A 22,710-nucleotide genomic window follows, 5' to 3' on the forward strand; every position below is an offset into this window, starting at 1 on the left:
GGCCATGTTCATGTCCAAGTACCCTCTTCTCTGGGCCCCTCACCCAACCAAGCAGAACAGACACTCAGTACAAGTTTGTGGATTGAACCAAAAATGACAAACAAGGAAATGAAAAAATAACCAGCATATAAGGATGTCCATTCTTGAAATTTCTAGAATAAAGTCCCTTTGGACTTTGGAGGCCGCTTTGCTATCCAGAGGGATTTGAGGAGGGCAGAGCTTCAAGCACACAAGTCAGCTGGCATTCTGCTCCTCTTACCCATGCCTCCAGTACGGATAGGGCCTAATTCTTGAGATACAGAAAAGACAGAAGCACTTCCCCAATTTAATCCATACACTGAAAATGGATTATTTTATTTCAAACAAATAAAAAGGCAAATACCTCCTCTGGGCTAGGAGTGTTTTCCAGTGCTTCCCAAAGTGTTTTTAGACAAGTCAACTCATGGTTTGTAACATTCAACAGTCAACGTGACAGGATTTGGGTTTTTTTTTTTTCAAATAATCAAATTTGTACTGGGATAAACACAACTGAGAAAAGGACAAGAGTAAAGTGTAATATCTCACAGTCCTCTCTTCCTCAACATGGTTCTATTAATAAGAGATAATATTCTTAGGCAGTATAATGCCAAGGCACACATGAGGTATGATATCTACCTACTACCGCACAGAGGGAGAGAAAGTGCACATACACAGAAAAATCTAAGTTCAAACCTTGAACTTCAGGAAAGGGATTTAAATAGCTTAATTTAGCAATTTAATGTATTTGTGCTAGTATTTCTTATACAAGGATGCTTATGCATGTCATTTTATATCACAAATTGTGTATGTCTGTGTATGTGTGGTTTTTTGGTTGTTTTTTTTTTTCCTGCAAGCAAAATTATTCCTGGCTTGCATGATTTAATTTATTATATATTTTCCCATTCTAAGATTTCATTTATCAAAAGTGAGTATTTCTGAAACCTGGCTGCATCATGAAATCAATGTATGTATTTAATGTTGGAGTTTTCTGCCTGCTCCTCCCCACCCAAATTAAATCAATGAAGTATCTTACAGCCTGAGAATTATGGAAATATGGCAAATTATTATCTCATGATGCTCCTAGCTGCTCAGTCACATGGACAGGTTTGAGGACTACTTACCGTATTATCAAATATTGCACATAATTTGGACAACCAGATAAACAAAAGGATTGTATCATCTATAATTGATCGACTTCAATCAAGTGTCCTCTAAAGCTTTCTTTCCTGCATTGAGCACTGGCAAGCAAGGAGACAAGTGGGCAGCTCTAACCTTCTTGCATTGAGCAGCAGAAGACAATGCATGAGACACATGAGGAAGCTGGCGTTAGAATTATAGGTGGCAAAGATAATGTCCCAGTGTTCCTGAAGAAATCCCAGGATGTTGAGAAGGCTGAGGCATTCGGAGAGGGACTGCTGGGGCTTGGAGAGGCAATAAAGAATGACTTTATTTAAACTGCTGTATAGAGCACCGATGACAGCGTCTCTCTGAGAAGAGGCATTCTCGATGACCTGTGTCATAAAATAAACACACACAGACACATACTTGTGAACACTTTGAAATTGAGATACCAACCCAGTTAACTGTGAAAATGATACAATCCCAGATTCTTTTCTGCATTTCTAAAATCAAAAAGGACTACCTTCCTCAACCTTGGAGCTTCTATTTAAGTGGATGATCAATAAAGGGAATTCAAATGTTTAAATTTACCAAAAATTGGTGTTAAAAAATTAAAAGTTTACCACAGTCATATTATGTAAAGTAGACATGGGACCACAGATTTCTGAAATACTGGTAAACATGGTTGACATTCAGTATATAAGAACATGCTATTAATAGGGTCTAGTTTTAAAAAATGTTATTAATACTAGTTATCAGGTATAGATTGTTACAATATTCCAGTTATCATGTTAAGCATTTTTGCATTTGTGTGCGTATGTTTACATATATTGCCTCATTTAAACATCATAACAACATCGTGAAGTAGACACTAAGATTATCCCACCTTAGGGATAAGAAGGCTGAGAGTTTGAGAGGTAGGAGAGGTAGGTGGTCAACAAGAGTCAAACCCACACCAGACACCTGAGCCATGCTCTTAACCACTATGTCTTCTAAAGGAGATGTGCATCCAATGGATTTTAGTTCATGAGAGGTTTAGAGGGGGAAGGCAGAAGGTCCTGATTTGTGGCCTTAACACTGAAGCCATCCATCTGTTTGGCTTCACTGAAAAGAATCCATAGAACAAAAATTATGTGCAAAATGTTTCAGTCTATTAGAAAGTTCATTTGTTAGTTATAGATTGCTCTCTTCAAATCTCATAGGTAATGCAAGTGTTTATACTAATTAAGTTTTATTTAAATCTGCTGGAATTTAGGGTGCATGTTTTTATCCTCATCCTCTCCTACTCTACAGATGGGTCACATCTTTCAAACTGAGGTTAAGAGGTGTGTGAGTCACAGGCAATGAGCAGGAGAGAAGAATGGTAGATGTGGGCAGTGAGAGTTCTTCAGTCTGGCACCCTGCTGAAGACACATCAGCCCCAGGAGGCACCAGCTCTTTGATATTAGCTCTGAGTATTTGCTTAGACCATTGGGGAGCTGCTATAGATTGAATGTTAGTGTCATCACCCCAAAATTCATATGTTGAAACCCTAGCCCCCCAGTGTGATATATTTGGAGATGGGGTCTCCTGGAGGTAATTAGGTCACGGGGATGGAGCCCTCATGGTGGGATTAGTGCCCTTATAAGAAGAGATAAGTGAGAGCTTGCTTCCTCACTCTCTCCATCATGTTGAGGGTACAATGAAAAGATGACCCTCTCTAAAACCAGAAAGAGAGCCTCACTGGACAATAGATCTGCTGGCACCTTGATCTTGGACTTCCTAGCCTCTAGAAACCCGAGAAGTAAATGTTTGCTGCTAAGTCACCCAGTCTATGGTACTCTGTAATAGCAGCCCAAACTCGCTAAGACAGGAGCTCAGTGGCTACTCTCATTTTCAACATGACCTCCCAACAATCCGATTTTACTCCCCTCAGAGCTGACAAGGGATATTTCTCCCTTCTAGGAGTTTTTTTGTTTGTTTGTTTGTTTTGTGATACACGGGCCTCTCACTGTTGTGGCCTCTCCCGTTGCAGAGCACAGGCTCCGGATGTGCAGGCCCAGTGGCCATGGCTCACGGGCCCAGCCGTGGTTCACGGGCCCAGCCGCTCCGCAGCATGTGGGACCTTCCTGGACCGGGGCACGAACCTGTGTCCCCTGCATCGGCAGGCGGACTCTCAACCACTGCACCACCAGGGAAACCCTAGGAGTTATTCTTGAAGAAACCTCCGAATACATTCTTTTCAGGTTGCCTAGAACTGTGCATCAGCAGACTGACTATCACTCTAGGAACTGTGCCAAGGCCCAGTCCTGGGGTCTGCAGGGGACTCCACAGACAGAAGGGTGCTGGGGGCACTGATGTCACTGTCTCTACGAGGCATGAAGAGGAAGGAGAGGGGCTCTCCTGGATTCTGCCACAGAGAATGCACCGAGAGCTGCAGGCAGGAGCTGCTGGAGGCAGATTTCCGCTTGGTAGGAGAAAGTGCTTCCCAACAATCACAGGTGTCCTGGTGACTGGAACCCCCTTGTACCATAGAGAGCTCCTCACACAAGGATGGTTCAAGGAAACAGTGAATGGCCACTTGTCAGGAAAGGTTTCCAGAATGAAATGAGAAGGACCAAAAAAAGGGTTCAACTCTAGAATTTTGAGATTGTTTGAGTCTTTGCGTATGCGTGTGTACACATATACAATGAAGAATGTGTACACACGTGCACACATATACTTACATCGAGGTGTATCTACAGGCATGCACTGGCATGCATAGGTATGTATGTAGATGGAGAAAGAGAGAGAGAGAGGGGGAAAGCACATGCAAGAAAAACAGGACCAGGTAAAAATAGACTCTTTCTTCAAATTCAGGAAGGCCCAAATATGACCAATGGAGGTGGATTTTATAGAAGAAAATGAAATAGAACTTTTGGAGATAAAAACCTTTTTCACCCTTTGTTGATGAGGAATAACAATAATTAAGATTAAACCAACATTCACAGTAAAAACCCAAAGGGGGGTGTGCAGAGTTTAGGAGGTGCCTGTGCAGGAGGCTGCGGCCCCTAATCACCGAGATGGGTCTCAGGTGGCCCAAGGAGAGAACACTGCAGGGTGCTCAACATCTACCAGGTATTAACCTGGGCGGTAATGGTCCTCCTCCTTCCTCCCACCCATCTCAGATTCTATTTCCAGGAAGGACAGCAGGTCAATATGAACCAAGTGCACAGCAGCCAGCAGTGTCATACAGATACCAGGTGGGTCAGCAGAAGCCTTACCACCACGGCCAACCTGAGGTTCTTACCAACATTATGTGCTCCGTGATGAAGAGAAGGATGTGCCTGGGGTCTGCTGAGAACATTCCACTGTACAGCTTCTCCACCAGCTTCTGGATGAAGTAGGAGATGCTGGCAAGTGAAGGAGCAGCAGCAGCTTCTGCATTTGGCTGAGGCTCTCTACTGCCTGCGGGTTGGGGGAGGGTGACAGACCAAGGCTGAGAAATCATCAGTGTAACTGCCTTCTCTCCACAACAATCTCCAAGCCCCTCCTGGTAACCAACCACATCTTACTCACCTCTGTACAGCCCACTGTAACCCTGTGCGTACTCTGTTGCTCCAAAAATGGGGTCTTATATACAATAGGTGCCCAATGAACACACATTTATTCAAAGTAAATCAATCCTGAACAATCAGTGATATAAACCAAATGGGGAGAAGGCAAGTACAGAGCAGCGTTTCTTCCAGTGGCCATTTGGAAGAAGAGTGGGTGAGAATTTAAGGCATACGGTAATGGGAAGGCTGTCATGGTGACCCAAGGCCCTGCTGTTATTTGGGCAGAGGATGAAGCTGTAAGGTCAGGTCATCTACCTGTGCTCACCAACACAGCAGGCACTGTGCTCAGACATGGATGCAACGATCTCAGTTAACCTTTAAAGCAACCCTCTAAGTTAGCCACGATTATCCTCCTCACTCACAGGGTCAGGCACCTGCCCGGAGTAATACCACTGTCCAGTGACAGAGCCATGCTCAGAAATGGGCTACCAGCTCACGCCTTTCATCACTCCACTACCCTACCATACTTCAGATACCCCAGAAAACCAAAAGCCAGGGCTTCTGCACTGTGGGGCAAGAGGAGTCCAGGAGATGAGCTGTATCACTAAGGATTCCATGACTCAAGAACCACAGAAAGAACTTTTGTTTAATCTTGTCGGGAAGGTACAGCTGCCTCGGAACCAAATGTTCTGAATGAAGTTTCAGGTTGAACTTCTTAGGGGCAATGGCAGCGTCTTCACCCGGGTTCATTCATTTAAGAAACATTTGCTGTGCCCAGGCGTAGGTGAGCAGAAGAATGTTAAATTCAGGTTGACATCTTGACTCCCCTCATAGGAAGAAGAAAATTCTACTGAAGCTAGAGGCGAACTGAGTTTGGCTCAGAGAACAGGACTTTCCATCTCTGACTGACCCAACAATGGCAGGGGTGACATGGAAAGTAGTAAGTATGCCATCCCTGGGGTCAGTGACATCCGAGCAGGGTCACTGAGCTCTTGTTGTGAACACCAAGAACAGGTGGAGGGCATCTTCCTGTGGTTCCTAAAGCGCCCTACAGTCCTGCAGCCTAGACTTCCTCTAGAGTCCTGGGGTCAGTGGCTGGCAGGATTGTGGCTGTCCTGCCCAGCTGTCAGCAGCTTTATGTCATGAACAGGAGGAGCAAGTCACCCACCCCCACTCACCTCTAAGCACTGGTGCCTGACCTCCACTCATCATGTGAAATATTTCCATGGTGGAAAGCAAGACCTCAGATTGAAAGTCTCGCTTCTGTTGGCCGGTGGCATTGTCTGGAGAAGCCTGGAAGTAAACCCTGGATTAAGACAGCAGCCACATGGCCACGATGTTCACTCAGTGCCCACCAGGTCCCTCTGCCTGGCCCATATGCTAATACTGCCAGTGCTGGGAGTTTGGGCTGCCAATAGCTCACAACTGCCCCTTCTCTGGGGCACTGTCCTCTGCTGACCAAACTGCCTCAACCGGGAAGCAATGCCTACTTCCTAGGGCAAGGAGGCAAGGAGGCAAGGGGTGGGGGGCCCACAGCCAATGACCACCTGTCAGGTGCCTTAAGGTGGGGCCAACTCTGGGATGCAGACAGCACACTACTGCTCTGATCCAGGCTACTTCTGAGACCACTTCCTGGCTAGGTTCTCCCCTGTTCTCCTCTGCATCCCTTCTCTGCTTTCCTGAGAGCACCGCCCCCCAAAAAGTACTTCCACAAAATCCCTGTCTCAGGCTCTGCTTCTAGAAACCTGGCTAAGATCTGCCCTCATTCATCTATTGACTTGCTGCTTGGTGAGCTCCCTGCTCTGCCGGGGCCTGTGGTTTCCGGAGGATGTCCTCCCACCAACCACTGCAGTGCCAGGAGAGGTTCCTGACCACCAGCCAACTGGCATGGACAGGCCTGGATGAGCTCTCTCAAGAGATCAGCCCTCAGGTCTCCCTGGGCACACCCCGCCCTCATGGTGCCCATGCCCTCCCACAGCACGGAGCCCAGTGACACCCCTTCCAACCCACCTCCAGGAGCACCTCCAGCGGCAGCCACTGCTTGGGGCTGGGAGCCCCAAGCAAGAGCTCCCTCAAGAGTAGCTGCATGAATTCCCTCAGCTGCTTCCGGGTGGGATGTGACTCCGCAGGAGCCTGCAGACCCTCCTCAGTGCTGTTGCCTTCAGGCTCGGCCTCAGGACTGCTGGTGTCCTGGGTAGCCTCTGTCACGGCCCCCTCAAAGACAAGAGAACCCCAGCATGAGCGGCCTACCCTGCCTCAAGGCACCCTCACATCCACTTCTGAGGTGTGCACGGGGGGATTCTCATCAAACCCATCAACATGTCAGGAAATTGAGGCCCCGAGGAGGTAGGCAGCTCGCCCAGAGTCCCAGGGCTCAAAGGTGGCCTGCTGTGGCCTCCGAACCCCAGATGGGTGGGAGTGGTGGACAGAAGCTGGGCACAGAGCAAGAGAGACCTGCAGTGCCCGGCGAGGAAGCCCAGGATGTATCCCGTGCAAGGCACTGCCCTCCTCAGTGCCACAGCTCCCCATCGGTCAAATAGTAATGCTGGAAAGGAACCCACAAAGATGTGTGAGGATGCAGTGAGAAACAGTGCATGTAGCAATGCCTGGCCCTGGTGTACGGTCAAGATAGCTGGTTCCCACCTTCCTGTGGGGCCCTCACCTTTACTGCCTGTCAGGCTCTGCTGATGTTGACAGATAGGACCCTCAGGTGGAAAGAGAAGTAGGACTTCAGCCAGTCCTGGCGTCCAAGTCCCTGAAGTGCCTTGGCCTTCACTTTCTCAGTTTTACATTTATAAAAATATTGGGAGATAAATGAGATGGGGGTCATTAGCCCAGATACATCCTGGAAGACATGGAGATGCTGGGAGGCCAAATGACACGCCCAAGGACATGCGGCCAGGGATGCCTGACTCCTGGCCCATGAACTTTTCATGCAAGTTTATCTCTTGTTTTCTCCCTTGGCTCATTCATAAAATTAATGCAGCAATTCTTAATTAAGCCATAAAATGAACTTAACAGCACCTAGGGAGGTGATGACTGCATTAATTAGCGCCACGCGGCCTTGACTGGAAAGATGCCATATAAAATCATAGCAAATCAAAACCCTTCTGGCCACCAGCGTTCTGCATGCAGAAAGTCTGTCATGTGTTCTGTGCAACAAAGGCCTTTTGGAGCCGACTTGGAGCTGAAACAAGGCAAGGAGCTATGGGGATAAGAGCTCTGGAACTGGGGCTTGTCTCATCCACAGTAGGCTGGGAGGTGACTTTGGGCCAGGCCCTCCCTCAGGCAGGAACTATTGAGCGTGGGGAGGCAGAGCCCTGGGTCAGAGTGTGCTTTGTGGCTGCTGGTGGGCAGCCGGCTGGAACCCTGACTTAGCAGATGGCGAGCCTGGCCTGTGGGCGAGGGGCTGAGGTGGGGATCTGGGCTGGGAAGTTCAGGCCGTTGACTCCAGGGCCCAGCCCACTCCAGGTGGGGGTAGTGGTGAGAGGCAGTCTGTAGGGCTGCCTGCCTGGCTTCTGGGCGGGGGTCCCATTCCCCACCCCCTTCAGCGCTGCTCACAGTGCCTTCCTTTGCTCCTTATTGCATCTTTTTTGACTTACTTTTCTAGTATGTTGCTTTAGTTGATATTAACCCATCAAACTATTTTATCTTTTTGCAAATCTTCTACTCTTTACATTTTGTCTTTTTATTAAAACTAAATACTCAAATTCTATTAGGTCATTTAATGTTATTTTAAACTGACTGATGGAAAGGACATGGGCTTTGGGGTGAGAGACTGAGGTGTAAATCTTGGTTCTGTCACTTATTAATCACATAAGCTGTGTCATGTTTCATCTCCTCAACCCTTTTGTGAGATGGGTCTCATCGTCCCACTAAACCGGGAGGAACCCAGTCTGTGCCGCTTCACCTCCCTGAATCTCCCCTCCCCCTTTAACACCTCCTGCGTCGGGGCATGTTAGGGGATGTGAAGCCCCAGGCTCAGGACTGTTGTAGGTGCTCAGGAGATGGAGGCTGGCACCATGAATACACTTCTAGAGAAGAACAGCTAGAAGAGCAGGTTCATTCACTTGGTCATTCAGCAAATAATTACAGAGCAAATATTACCTGACCTCGCTGTGCTTCGCATGGCTTCCAGACCCTCTACTTACCAACATGCCTAGCGTGTTCCTTTGGCTACAGTTACTGATTTGTAGACAGGCGTCGCTAATTCACTCTCCCTGGCTGGGTCTCACCTCCTATTCAGATTCCTGCTCTTCCTCCTCCTGCACCTGCCTCCACGCCTGTCCTCGCCCGCTCCTCTCAGATGCTCTTAGCCCACTGAGTCCCCTGATCGGCTGGGACTGGCTCTTGCTCTCAAGCTCACTCACATCTCTTCCTGTAGCGCCCTCTCTACCCCCGCACCCACACTTTGTCCTCAAGACCCAGTTGGTCCCCCTGCGCTTCCAGCTGGGCCTTGGCAAACCCTCTGATTGAAAGATGCCGTGGCCTGCAAACAGAACAAGTGTGCTGCAAAGAAGATGGGACACTGTGACGGTTCCACCCCTCCCCTGGCTGGGGCACCGGCCGCAGGTTTCCTGGGGTGGAACCTGCTGTTTCATATGATCATCAATGTGTGGGTATTCCATATAAAATTGGACTTGACCTACCATCAAATTTCTCATTACTGAGATTTCTGACGAATCAAAAACTTATTGACTCTCAGAGCCAAAAATGACCTGAAGCATCATCTCATAAAGAGAAGGAAAATTACCCGAGTTGTTTACTCAAGGTTTCAGCAAAGTTGCCTTAAATGTATTTTAATTTGGGGAGGGGTGGGGAGGAATTCTGTCCTTTGCCCTTGAAGGGTGATGACACTCGCCCCTGCTCTCACCGGGGTAGGGCGGAGGCATGTCCTACCTGATGGGTTCCCAGGGGGAAGGTGACTGCAGCCAAGGTCTGGAGGAACTCTGGGGCCCGCCAGGCCGGATCCTGGGGGTAGGTGCTGTGCACGAGGCCAAGGAACTGCAGCACGCTGGCTGGGAATGTCTGTTCCCAGGCGCTGTCTCCAGAACCTGTCAAGGGCTGATCAGGGACACACTTCATGAGAGGCGGTGCATGGGAGCATGACTTGGGGCTGCACAGGAACCAGAAGATTTGAAATCTAGGGAGATGACCTCCTTTCTGAGACTCTCAACAAGACACCTTACTGCAAGACACCTAAAACTGTGGATTAGAACAGGACACTGGTCATCAATTGAGGAAGGGTTTAATATGCGCAGGCTTGCTCTAAGGGCTTCACACAAATTCCTCTTCTCGCCTCACAACAACCCTCTGAGGCACGTTTTATATTTACCCCTGTTTTACAGATGGGAAGACAAAGACACAGAGAGGTTAAGCAGTATGTTAACGTTCAACCAGCAGATAAGGGGCAGAGCCAGGAGTTGAACCCAGGCAACCTGGTTATAACGTCTGACTGCCTTCCCCATACTGCCTCTATGAGGTGTGACATGGCCTCTGTGCTCAAGGAACTTGCCAATTAGGGTTGACGCCAGCCTTCCCCAGCTCAGTGCTAATGCTCCCAGTTACAGAGCCTGGACAAACCCTGTCCAAGGCTGCAGGGCTTGAGGAGCCCCTTCCCCACCAGCCAGGGCTCTGGAATAGATCATGTTGCACTGAAGTGATACCCAGTACCCTGAGGGGACCCAGGCACCCGTTTGCCTCAAACCATAACCTGGTCTTGGCCACATGGCTGAGCCTCCATCGTGGCTGCACACCGGCGCCCTGCTGGAGCCCAGCTCCCTTAACCAGCTGTGGCCAGTCACTCTTTCTGGACACTAACTCTAGCCTCTGTGTGTCCAGCTGCTGCCTGAGGTCCTTCTCTGTCCTGGATGGACAGCCTGGAACTTGAAAATTGAGCAACCTTAATATCAGGGTCAGTCCCTACGTAGCCACGTCAACAACTAGACTGAATGACCCTCAGCCTCTACTGCTGTGGACGTTACAGGTGGACGTCGGGTCTTCCTCTTGCCATCTCCTCATCCCCCGCCCCTCCCACCACGGCTTCCTCATTTCCCAACCAGCCTGCCTCGAGTCCTGGCCCTGTGTGCATGAGTTCGCATGTCCTGTTTACCAAATAGGTACCAAATGTCTGGAACTAAGCCTCATTCTAGAAAACTCAAACCTAATTGAAGAAAGAAAGGCAATACGTATGGGACAACTAGAGAGAGGTGTAAAATCTCATCTCCGAGATCCTGTGAGGGTTTGGTATGAGCTGAGCAGGCAGGCAGAGGAAACGTCCTCTGAAGTCACCTGCACCTGGCTTCTCCACCAGGTTCATACAGCACGATGTTAGATTTAGAGGGAGGACCAGAGTCAGAGTTCAGAGAGCTTCTTCTGGAGCTAGTAGGCCTGGTTTGAATGCTGCCTCTGCTGCTTACTAACAGTGTGGTTTTGCACCACTTTCTTAATCCCCCTACACCTCCAGTCCCAACTCTGCAAAACAAGGATCATAATATGACCTGTTTCATAAGACTGTCATGAGCATTAAGTGAGACATTTTAGTGCTTCAGGCCTATTTTCACGGTGATTAGCACAGGGTAAATACAGAGGAAGCTGGGAGATGAGGTCAGATATAGAGGACTTGGACTTTTGGAAGAATTTGGATTTGATATACTAAGAAACAGACATCCCCTGAAGGTCCTTAGGCAAGGTAGTGCCCTGGAATGAAATGCTAATGCTGGACACAGGTGGCCTCCACTGTGCCCTCGCTCTGTGGCCCTGGCCTGAGTGAGTTAACCTCCACAGCTTCAATGTCTACATTTGCACAAGGGAGAGAATGCTGTCTGCTCCCAAGGACAGGTGCACATAGCAGAATCGCTAACATCTACAAGACGACAATGTTAAAAATTGACAAGGACCAGGAGCAACTAGAACCTTCCCAGAATAAGAGCTGGTGAGTGTAAACTGGCACTTCACTTTGGAGAACTATTTGGTAAAATATCTACTGAAACAAATCATGTGTAAAGATTATAACCCACAACTTCACCCTGCGTATGTATGTATGTCCACCAGAAGATAGGTACATAGCAGCTTTATTCATAATATTTCCAAACGGAAGCAACCCAGAATGAATATATAAATAGTGATCCATTATCACAATAAAATACTACTGAACAATAAAAAAGAATGAACCAAGATGGTGGGGGAGTAAGACATGGAGATCACCTTCCTCGCCACAAATACATCAAAAATACATGTATATGTGGAACAACTCCTACAAAACACCTACTGAATGCTGGCAGAAGACCTCAGACTTCCCAAAAGGCAAGAAAGTCCCCACGTACCTGGGTAGGACAAAAGATAAAAGAAAAAACAGAGGCAAAAGAACAGGCGCAGGAGGGGACCTGCACCTCTGGGAGGGAGCTGTGAAGGAGGAAAAGCTTCCACACACTAGGAAGCCCCTTTACTGGTGGAAACGGGGAGTGGGCGGAGGGGAAGCTTCGGAGTCACAGAGAGCGCAGCAACAGGGGTGCAGAGGGCAAAGCAGAGACATTCCCGCATGGAGGATTGGTGCTGACCAGCACTCGCCAGCCTGAGAGGCTTGTGTGCTCACCCGCTGGGGCGGGTGGGAGCTGGGAGCTGAGGCTTCGGCTTCAGAGGTCAGATCCCAGGGAGAGGACTGGGGTTGGCTGTGTGAACACAGCCTGAAGGGGGCTAGTGTGCCACAGCTAGCCGGGAGGGAGTCTGGGATAAAGTCTGGAACTGCCTAAGAATCCAGAGACCATTGTTTCGGGGCGCGCGAGGAGAGGGGATTCAGAGCTCCACCTAAACGAGCTCTAGAGACAGGAGCAAGTCGTGGCTAACAGTGCGGACCCCAGAGAAGGGCATGAGACGCTAAGGCTGCTGCTGCCGCTACCAAGAAGCCTGTGTGTGAGCACAGGTCATGCTCCACACCTCTCCTCCCGGAAGCCTGTGCAGCCCGCCACTGCCAGGGTCCTGTGATCCAGGGACAACTTCCCCGGTAGAACACACACTGCGCCTCGGGCTGTTGCAACGTCACTCTGGCCTGTGCCGCCGCAGGCTCACCCTGCATTCCGTACCCCTCCCTCCCCCCAGCCTGAGTGAGCCAGAGCCCCCTAATCAGCTGCTCCTTTAACCCCCTCCTGTCTGGGCAAAGAACAGACGCCCTCAGGCGACCTACACGCAGAGGCGGGGCCAAATCCAAAGCTGAACCCCAGGAGCTGTGCGAGCAAAGAAGAGAAAGGGGAATCTCTCCCAGCAGCCTCAGGAGCAGCAGATTAAATCTCCACAATCAACTTGATGTACCCTGCATCTGTGGAATACCTGAATAGACAATGAATCACCCCCAAATGAGGAGGTGGACTTTGGGAGCAACTGTAGACTTGGGGTTTGCTGTATGTGACAGACTAGTTACTGATTTTTATGTTTATCTTAGTATAGTTTTTATTGCTTGTTATCCTTGGTGGATGTCTTTATTGGTTTGGTTGCTGTGCTTTTTTTAAATTACTTTTTAATTTTTTTATTTTAATAATAATTTTTTATTTTAATAATTTTATTTTATTTATTTTTCTTTCTTTTTTTTTCTCCTTTCTCTTCTGAGCCATGTGGCTGACAGGGTCTTGGTGCTCCAGCCAGGTGTCAGGCCTGAGCCTCTGAGGTGGGAGAGCCAAGTTCAGGACACAGGACCACAGGAGACCTCCCGGCCCCACGTAATATCAATCAGCGAGCGCTCTCCCAGAGATCTCCGTCTCGATGCTAAGACCCAGCTGCACTCAACATCCAGCAAGCTCCAGTGCTGGACACCCCATGCCAAACAACTAGCAAGACAGGAACACAACCCCACCCATTAGCAGAAACCCTGCCTAAAATCATAAGTTCATAGACACCCGAAAACACACCACTGGACACGGTCCTGCCCACCAGAAAGACAAGATCCAGCCTCATCCACCAGAACACAGGCACCAGTCCCCGCCCCCAGGAAGCCTACACAGCCCACTGAACCAACATAACCCACTGGGGGCAAACACCAAAAACAATGGGAACTACAAACCTGCAGCCTGTGAAAAGGAGACCCCAAACACAGTAAGTTAAGCAAAATGAGAAGACAGAGAAATATGCGGCAGATGAAGGAGCAAGATAAAAATCCACCGGACCAAACAAATGAAGAGGAAAGAGGCAGTCTACCTGAAAAAGAATTCAGAGTAATGACAGTAAAGATGATCCAAAATCTTGGAAACAGAAAGGAGAAAATACAAGAAATGTTTAACAAGGACCTACAAGAACTAAAGAGCAAACAATGATGAACAACACAATAAATAAAATTTAAAATTCTCTAGAAGGAATCAGTAGCAGAATAACTGAGGCAGAAGAACGGATAAGTGACCTGGAGGATAAAATAGTGGAAATAACTACCACAGAGCAGAATAAAGAAAAAAGAGTGAAAAGAATTGAGGATAGTCTCAGAGACCTCTGGGACATTAAATGCACCAACATTCGAATTATAGAGGTCCCAGAAGAAGAAGAGAAAAAGAAAGGGACTGAGAAAATATTTGAAGAGATTATAGTTGAAAACTTCCCTAATATGGGAAAGGAAATAGTCAATCAAGTCCAGGAAGCACAGAAAGTCCCATACAGGATAAGTCCAAGTAGAAACACACCAAGACACATACTAATCTATCAAAAATTAAATACAAAGGAAAAAATATTAAAAGCAGCAAGGGAAAAGCCAAAAATAACATACAAGGGAATCTCCATAAGATTAACAGCTGATCTTTCAGCAGAAACTCTGCAAGCCAGAACGGAGTGGCAGGACATATTTAAAGTAATGAAAGGGAAAAACCTGCAACCAAGATTACTCTACCCAGCAAGGATCTCATTCAGATTCAATGGAGAAATTAAAAACTTTACAGACAAGAAAAAGCTAAGAGAATTCAGCGCCACCAAACCAGATTTACAACAAATGCTAAAGGAACTTCTCTAGGAAGGAAAAACAAGTGAAGGAAAAGACCTACAACAACAAACCCAAAACAATTAAGAAAATGGTAATAGGAACATACATATCGATAACTACCTTAAATGTAAATGGATTAAATGCTCCAACCAAGAGACACAGACTAGCTGAATGGATACAAAAACAAGACCCATATATATGCTATCTGCAAGAGATCCACTTCAGACCTAGGGACACACACAGACTGAAAGTGAGGGGATGGAAAAAGATATTCCATGAAAATGGAAATCAAAAGAAAGCTGGAGTAGCAATTCTCCTATCAGACAAAACAGACTTTACAATAAAGACTATTACAAGAGACAAAGAAGGACACTACATAATGATCAAGGGATCAATCCAAGAAGAAGATATAACAATTGCAAATATTTATGCACCCAACATAGGAGCACCTCAATACATAAGGCAAAGGCTAACAGCCATAAAAGGGGAAATCCACAGTAACACAATCATAGTAGCGGACTTTAACACCCCACTTTCACCAAAGGACAAATCATCCAAAATGAAAATAATAAGGAAACACAAGCTTTAAATATGCATTAAACAAGATGGACTTAATTGATATTTATAGGACATTCCATCCAAAAACAACAGAATACACTTTCTTCTCAAGTGCTCATGCAGCATTCTCCAGGATAGATCATATCTTTGGTCACAAATCAAGCCTTGGCAAATTTAAGAAAACTGAAATTGTATCAAGTATCTTTTCTGACCACAACGCTATGAGACTAGATATCAATTACAGAAACAAAGCTGTAAAAAATACAAACACATGGAGGCTAAACAATACACTACTAAATAACTGAGAGATCACTGAAGAAATCCAAGAGGAAATCAAAAAATACCTAAAGACAAATGACAACAAAAACACAACGATCCAAAACCTATGGGATGCAGCAAAAGCAGTTCTAAGAAGGAAGTTTATAGCAATACAAGCCTACCACAAGAAACAATAAAAATCTCAGCTAAATTACGTAAACTTACACCTAAAGCAATTAGAGAAAGAAGAAAAAAAAAAACCCAAAGTGAGCAGAAGGAAAGAAATCATAAAAATCACATCAGAAATAAATGAAGGACACAACAGCAAAGATCAATAAAACTAAAAGTTGGTTCTTCTCTCTCAAGATAAAAAAATTGATAAACCATTAGCCAGACTCATCAAAAAAAAAAAAAGGGAAAAGACTCAAATCAACAGAATTAGAAATAAAAAAGGAGAAGTAACAACTGACACTGCAGAAATACAAAAGATCATGAGAGGTTACTACAAGCAACTCCATGCCAATAAAGTGGACAACCTGGAAGAAATGGACAAATTCTTAGAAAAGCACAACCTTCCGAGACTGAACCAAGGAGAAAGATATTATAAACAGACCAATCCCAAGCACCGAAATTGAAACTGTGATTAAAAATCTTCCAACAAACAAAAGCCCAGGACCAGATGGCTTCACGGGTGAATTTTATCAAACATTTAGAGAAGAGCTAACACCTATCCTTCTCAAACTCTTCCAAAATATAGCAGAGGGAAGAACACTTCCCAAACTCATTCTACGAGGCCACCATCACCTTGATACCAAAACCAGATAAAGATGTCACAAAAAAAAGAAAACTACAGGCCAATATCACTGATGAACATAGACGCAAAAATCCACAACAAAACACTAGCAAACAGAATTCAACAGCACATGAAAAGGATCATACACCATGATCAAGTGGGGTTTATCCCAGGAACGCAAGGATTCTTCAATATGCACAAATCAATCAATGTGATACACCAGATTAACAAACTGAAGGATTAAAACCATATGATCAGGCTTCCCTGGTGGCACAGTGGTTGAGAGTCCACCTACCGATGCAGGGGACATGGGTTTGTGCCCTGGTCCAGGGAAGATTCCACATGCCGCGGAGCAGCTAGGCCCGTGAGCCATGGCCGTTGAGTCTGCACATCCAGAGCCTGAGCTCCGCAATGGGAGAGGCCACAACAGTGAGAGGCCCGCGTACCACAAGAAAAAAAAAAAACCCATATGATCATCTCAATAGATGCAGAGAAAGCTTTCGACAAAATTCAACACCCATTTATGATAAAAACCCTGCAGAAAGTAGGCATAGAGGGAACCTACCTCAACATAATAAAGGCCATATATGACAAACCCACAGACAACATTGTTCTCAATGGTGAAAAACTGAAACCATTTTCACTAAGATCAGGAACAAGACAAGGTTGCCCACTCTCACCATTATTATTCAACATAGTTTTGGAAGTTTTAGCCACGGCAATCAGAGAAGAAAAAGAAACAAAAGGAATCCAAAACGGCAAAGAAGAAGTAAAACTGTCACTGTTTGCAGATGACATGATACTATACATAGAGAATCCTAAAGATGCTACCAGAAAACTACTAGAGCTCATCAATGAATTTGGTAAAGTAGCAGGATACAAAATTAATGCACAGAAATCTCTTGCATTCCTATACACGAATGCTGAAAAATCTGAAAGAGAAATTAAGGAAACACTCCCATTTCCCATTGCAACAAAAAGAATAAAATAGCTAAGAATAAACCTACCTAAGGAGACAAAAGACCTGTATGCAGAAAACTATAAGAAACTGATGAAAGAAATTAAAGATGATACAAACAGATGGAGAGATATACCAAGTTCTTGGATTGGAAGAAACAACATTGTGAAAATGACTATACTACCCAAAGCAATCTACAGATTCAATGCAATCCCTATCAAACTACCAATGGCATTTTTCACAGAACTAGAATAAAAATTTCACAGTTTGTATGGAAACAAAAAAGACCCCAAATAGCCAAAGCAATCTTGAGAAAGAAAAACGGAGCTGGAGGAATCAGGCGCTCTGACTTCAGACCATACCACAAAGCAACAGTAATCAAGGCAGTATGGTAGTGGCACAAAAACAGAAATATAGACCAATGGAACAGGATAGAAAGCCCAGAGATAAACCCATGAACATATGGTCACCTTATCTTTGAAAAAGGAGGCAAGAATATACAATGGAGAAAAGACAGCCTCTTCAATAAGTGGTGCTGGGAAAACTTGACAGTTATATGTAAAAGAATGAAAATAGAACACTCCCTAACACCATACACAAAAATCAATTCAAAATGGATTAAAGACCTAAATGTAAGGCCAGACACTATAAAACCCTTAAAGGAAACATAGGCAGAACACTCCATGACATAAATCACAGCAAGATCCTTTTTGACTCACCTCCTAGAGAAATGGAAATAAAAACGAAAATAAAACAAATGGGACCTACTGAAACTTAAAAGCTTGTGCACAGCAAAGGAAACCATAAAGAAGATGAAAAGACAACCCTCAGAATGGGAGAAAGTATTTGCAAATGAAGAAACTGACAAAGGATTCATCTCCAAAATATACAAGCAGCTCATGCAGCTCAGTATCAAAAAAACAAAGAACCCAATCCAAAAATGGGCAGAAGACCTGAATAGACATTTTCCAACAAAGATATACAGATTGCCAAAAAGCACACAAAAGGATGCTCAACATCACTAATCATTAGAGAAATGCAAATTAAAACTACAATGAGGTATCATCTCACACCGGTCAGAATGTCCATCATCAAAAAATCTACAAACAGTCAATGCTGGAGAGGGTGTGGAGAAAAGGGAACCTTCTTGCACTGCTGGTGGGAATGTAAATTGATACAGCCACTATGGAGAACAGTATGGAGGTTCCTTAAAAACAAAAAATAGAACTACCATACGACCCAGCAATCCCACTACTGGGCATACACCCTGAGTAAACCATCATTCAAAAAGAGTCATGTAGCACAACGTTCATTGCAGCACTATTTACAATAGCCAGGACATGGAAGCAACCTAAGTGTCCATCGACAGATGAATGGATAAAGAAGAGGCACATATATACAATGGAATATTACTCAGCCATAAAAAGAAATGAAATTGAGTTATTTGTAGTGAGGTGGATGGACATAGAGTCTGACATACAGAGTGAACTACGTCAGAAAGAGAAAAACAAATACAATATGCTAACACATATATATGGAATCTAAAAAAAAAGGTTCTGAAGAACCTAGGGGCAGGACAGAAATAAAGACCCAAGTGTAGAGAATGGACTTGAGGACACGGGGAAGGGGAAGGAGAAGCTGGGACAATGTGAGAGAGTGGCATTGACATATATACACTACCAAATGTAAAATAGATAGCTAGTGGGAAGCAGCCACATAGCACAGGGAGATCAGCTCTGTGCTTTGTGACCACCTAGAGGGGTGGGATAGGGAGGGTGGGAGGGAGACGCAAGAGGGAGGGGATATCGGGATATGTGTATACATATAGATGATTCACTTTGTTATACAGCAGAAATTATCACAACATTGTAAAGCAATTATACTCCAATAGAGATGTTTTTAAAAAAAAAAAAAGAATGAACTACCAGCATACATAATGATGAGTGAAAGAAGCCAGAAGCAAAAGAGTACATACTATAGGATTCCATTGATATTAAGTTCAAGAACAGGCAAACAAATCTATGGTTACACTGTGCAAGGGAATAATAGCAAACGAAGTAAAGTTCCAAGCAAAATAAAATAAACTGTTTGAGAAAGATATGTTAGCATTATTCACTACAATTATATTTCTGACCTTTTTCTCTTATCCTTCCAGTTTTGCCTTTTAGATTTTGATGCTTGTCTACCATATTTGGTAAATGATTCTTTCAAGGCAGATATCTTCACTGAACCAAAATAATCTTCCAGTGACTTTGCTTTTGTTATATGTTTGTTACATTTCAGAAGACTGGGTCTTGTTTTTTGACCCAGTTTAAGGGTCACGTCTGTTATATGACAGTTAACCATTTTATGTTTGCTATTATAAAGTAAATGTTTGGCCTTATTTTCTTACTTCCCTCAGCATACTATGTATTTTCTTTACTTTAAATGCTTTCATGTTATTCCCTTGGTTTGCTCTTTCTAAATAACATTGATTTAAAAAGGTAAAAACTCTCTATGGTGCAAACAGAAAATATGCATTTTTTTCAGGCATCCCCACATCAGTTGCACATTAGGTCTACAAGGGAGCCATGAATAAGTTTCCCAAAGATGGAAAATGTGAAGATCACATGTCCTGACTAGGACAAAACTAAACTGGAAATGAATAACAACAATAAAAGAAAACAAAAAATTCAACTACATGGCACTGAAAAAGATGAATCAAAAAGGTCTTTAAATCTGCAATCACAGAAACTCTAGAAAACAACAAAAAATTAAGACGTCAAATATCAAAATTTTAGAACTAGCCAGAAAAAAATGAGGGGAATGATAAATATATCCAAAGTTGGTTCTTTACAAATCCACAAGTCCTCAGCTCCTTAAGTAATGGGTGAAGTGAAGAGAGAGCATGGACTTACATATTAAGAAGAAGAGGGAAGTAATCACACAGAAAATTAAATGAATTAAAGGAGACCATTTGTGAAAACTGAATAAATGGGAAGATTTTTAAAACTACCAATTACCTAAACTAGGTGAAGGAGACATTTAAAAGCCTAAGCAAGGCAATAATGGGAAAAATTCAGGCCCAAGAAGTTTCATAGGAACAATTTAAATAATATGAGTCATGGATTTAACATCACCTTGAATAAAAAGAAAGGAGAGAAGTCTTTTTTTAGTAAAGCTAGCATAATGCTGATATCAAAACCTGACAACATATAACATAAAGAAAACCACAACATAATATCACTTATAAATATGAATGCAGAATCATACATTAAATATTTCCAAGCAGAATAAGGAAGTATGCTAAATGAATAAGAACAGAGTGACAAAGTGAGATCTTTGCAAGAATGCAAGGAAATCTATTGATATAATTCATCAGAGGTAAATGTTTAAAAGAAAAACCCATCTGATCATCTAATTATATGCTAAAAGAGTATTTAATAAAAATTAAGTACATTCCTGTTTTTAAAAAGAGCAAAAAGTTTGACCTATACTTTCCAAGCATTATCAACATACACACAGAAAAGTTGGCAAAAGGTGAAACATGCAATTCACAGTAAAATAAATAGATATGGTTAATAAGCATATGAAAATGCTATCAATTTCAGTGATAATAAACGCAAAAGAACTCAACTATGAAATCTTCATCAGTTTGGCCATGTCATTCAAGGTGGGCCATGTCATTCAGGGTGGGCCTTGAAGGCCTGAATCAAAGGCTCTCCATGTCATGTCTGTAGCGGGTGGGCATCTGTCTTCTCTAAGACAGGTCTCTCTACCTCATGGGTCCCTCACTCGAGAGGCCCACCTGTCCCGGTACAGGTGAGCTCCTTGAGGGCAGAGACCCCTTTTCCCCCTCCACAGGGTCCCTGAAGCTCCCGATTTAAAGCAGTTGCTCAGAAATGTTCCCTTTGACTGGAGTCGTTAAATCTCCCAGTGAAGAAAGTCAAATGTTTAAACAAATGGAAAACAGGTGTCTTCTGGCAAGAGCCCATAAACTCCACTGGGGACAATTAGGTTGGGCTTCCCATTGAGCACCTAAGTTATCACCTTGCCTCTTCTATCGAGATTTCTGAATAATACCTGCAAATTATCAGCACTACTGGGAAGCTGCTGGGAAAAATCAAGGTTGACTTTTCTGAGCTTGTCTTCCCTTCAGAGCCCCCTCTCGGCATGTGGGGAATGGGTCTCACCTGGCTCATGGTGGCTTTCAGCATCTCCAGGAGCAGCAGGGCACCTTCAGTGCACAGCCCAGCCCGGAGGACTTCTTCCCTGTGGTGTTTATGCAAGAGCCACTGAAGCATGGCATCCAGGCTGTCCTGAAAGAGGAGGCAAGGGATGTAAAGAGACCTGTGGCTACGCAGCAAGGGGACCGGCTTTCCAGCCAGCACACGGCATTTCCCAGGGGCCCCAGTAACAGCCCAGGTGGCTGGCCCATTCAGGGAGCTTCAGCCCACTAATGGGGTATAAGGGAAATGCACACCTCCAAGATGGAGCTGAAGACCCACCAGCAACTTGTATCGAAATTTAGTTCTTTTGGTCTGACATCACAAATACTCAATCTCCCAATCAATTTTAATGAATTTTTATAAATGAGATTATAGAAAACGTGACAAATTCAAAGGCTTTAGGGCAACTGCAGAGTGCAACAGAGAGAACATGGGGTTGACAAGCACGATGATCTGGCTTTGCCTCTTTAAAAACTGGGCTTACACAAGCTATTCAGCCTCTTGGCAGTTCAGTTTCCTTCTCTGTGTAATGAAAATTACATTATCTGCCCCATGGGATTGCTATAAATATCAAGGAAAATAAAATATGTAAAACATCTATCACGGGTCCTGACATTCAGCAAATGTTTGTTTCCTGCAATACAGTCTTGGAAAAATAAAAATATAGGGTTTTGATTAACTTAGCACAGCATATTAAGAACTTTATTTTGAAGTGTGATCTCTAATAGTAGTAGCATATACCAAGATTGAGATAGGTCAAATATAAGGGTGTACGAGAGGTGAATTTTTCAGCCCTCTGTTTGCAAAGAGGTGCCCCTCCACCCATGTCAATTCAGTGCAGTTTAACTCAACTCTATCAAGAGCAAAGACCAATTTCTGAGTCTGTCTGTCAGGTGCCCAGGAAGGTGAGTAAGAGGCGGGGTGTATTTTTGAGGTGCTCGGTATCTAAGGAGAGAAGCAGATGTAAATGTGCTGGTGCCATATGAGGCAAGGGCGAATGCATGATGAGGCCCAAAGAGGAATGGTTCCTGTTGTCTAGGGAGTCCAAGCAGGAGGTGGCATCTGAGCTGAGAATTGAGGGAAGACACCTTTCCAGGCAGGTGATGGCGGGAGAAAGGGCTCATTAAAGGCCCAGGGCAGGCAAGGACAAAGCAGCTGGTCTTACTGGGGAGGTGACTCAGGAGGATCACAGCACAAAGGGCCATCGAGAAAGGAAGCTGGGCTGGGCAGACAAGTGAGACGTCCGATCAGGAAGGGTCTTGATGCTGGCTGGGGGACTCTGAACGTGATCCCACAGGAACAAGAGCCAGTGAAGCCTTGGATTTGGTTCA

At 44.8% G+C, this 22,710-nt stretch overlaps 1 protein-coding gene across 1 annotated transcript in view; it reads right to left on the reverse strand.

Moving 5' to 3' along the window:
- The window catches only part of WDFY4 (WDFY family member 4), a 277,878-nt gene that overhangs the window by 137,111 nt on the left and 118,057 nt on the right, over window positions 1-22,710 (reverse strand). Inside the window, exons 32-37 of the mRNA XM_060034652.1 lie at window positions 21,344-21,469; window positions 9,552-9,716; window positions 6,663-6,866; window positions 5,831-5,945; window positions 4,406-4,563; window positions 1,291-1,529 (exon numbers count right to left, since the gene is read on the reverse strand). Of these exons, the coding sequence (XP_059890635.1) occupies window positions 1,291-1,529; window positions 4,406-4,563; window positions 5,831-5,945; window positions 6,663-6,866; window positions 9,552-9,716; window positions 21,344-21,469 (1,007 nt within the window). The remainder of the gene's footprint in view (window positions 1-1,290; window positions 1,530-4,405; window positions 4,564-5,830; window positions 5,946-6,662; window positions 6,867-9,551; window positions 9,717-21,343; window positions 21,470-22,710) is intronic.

Source organism: Delphinus delphis, chromosome 16 (genome assembly GCF_949987515.2).
Source record: "Delphinus delphis chromosome 16, mDelDel1.2, whole genome shotgun sequence".
Classification (NCBI taxonomy): domain Eukaryota; kingdom Metazoa; phylum Chordata; class Mammalia; order Artiodactyla; family Delphinidae; genus Delphinus; species Delphinus delphis.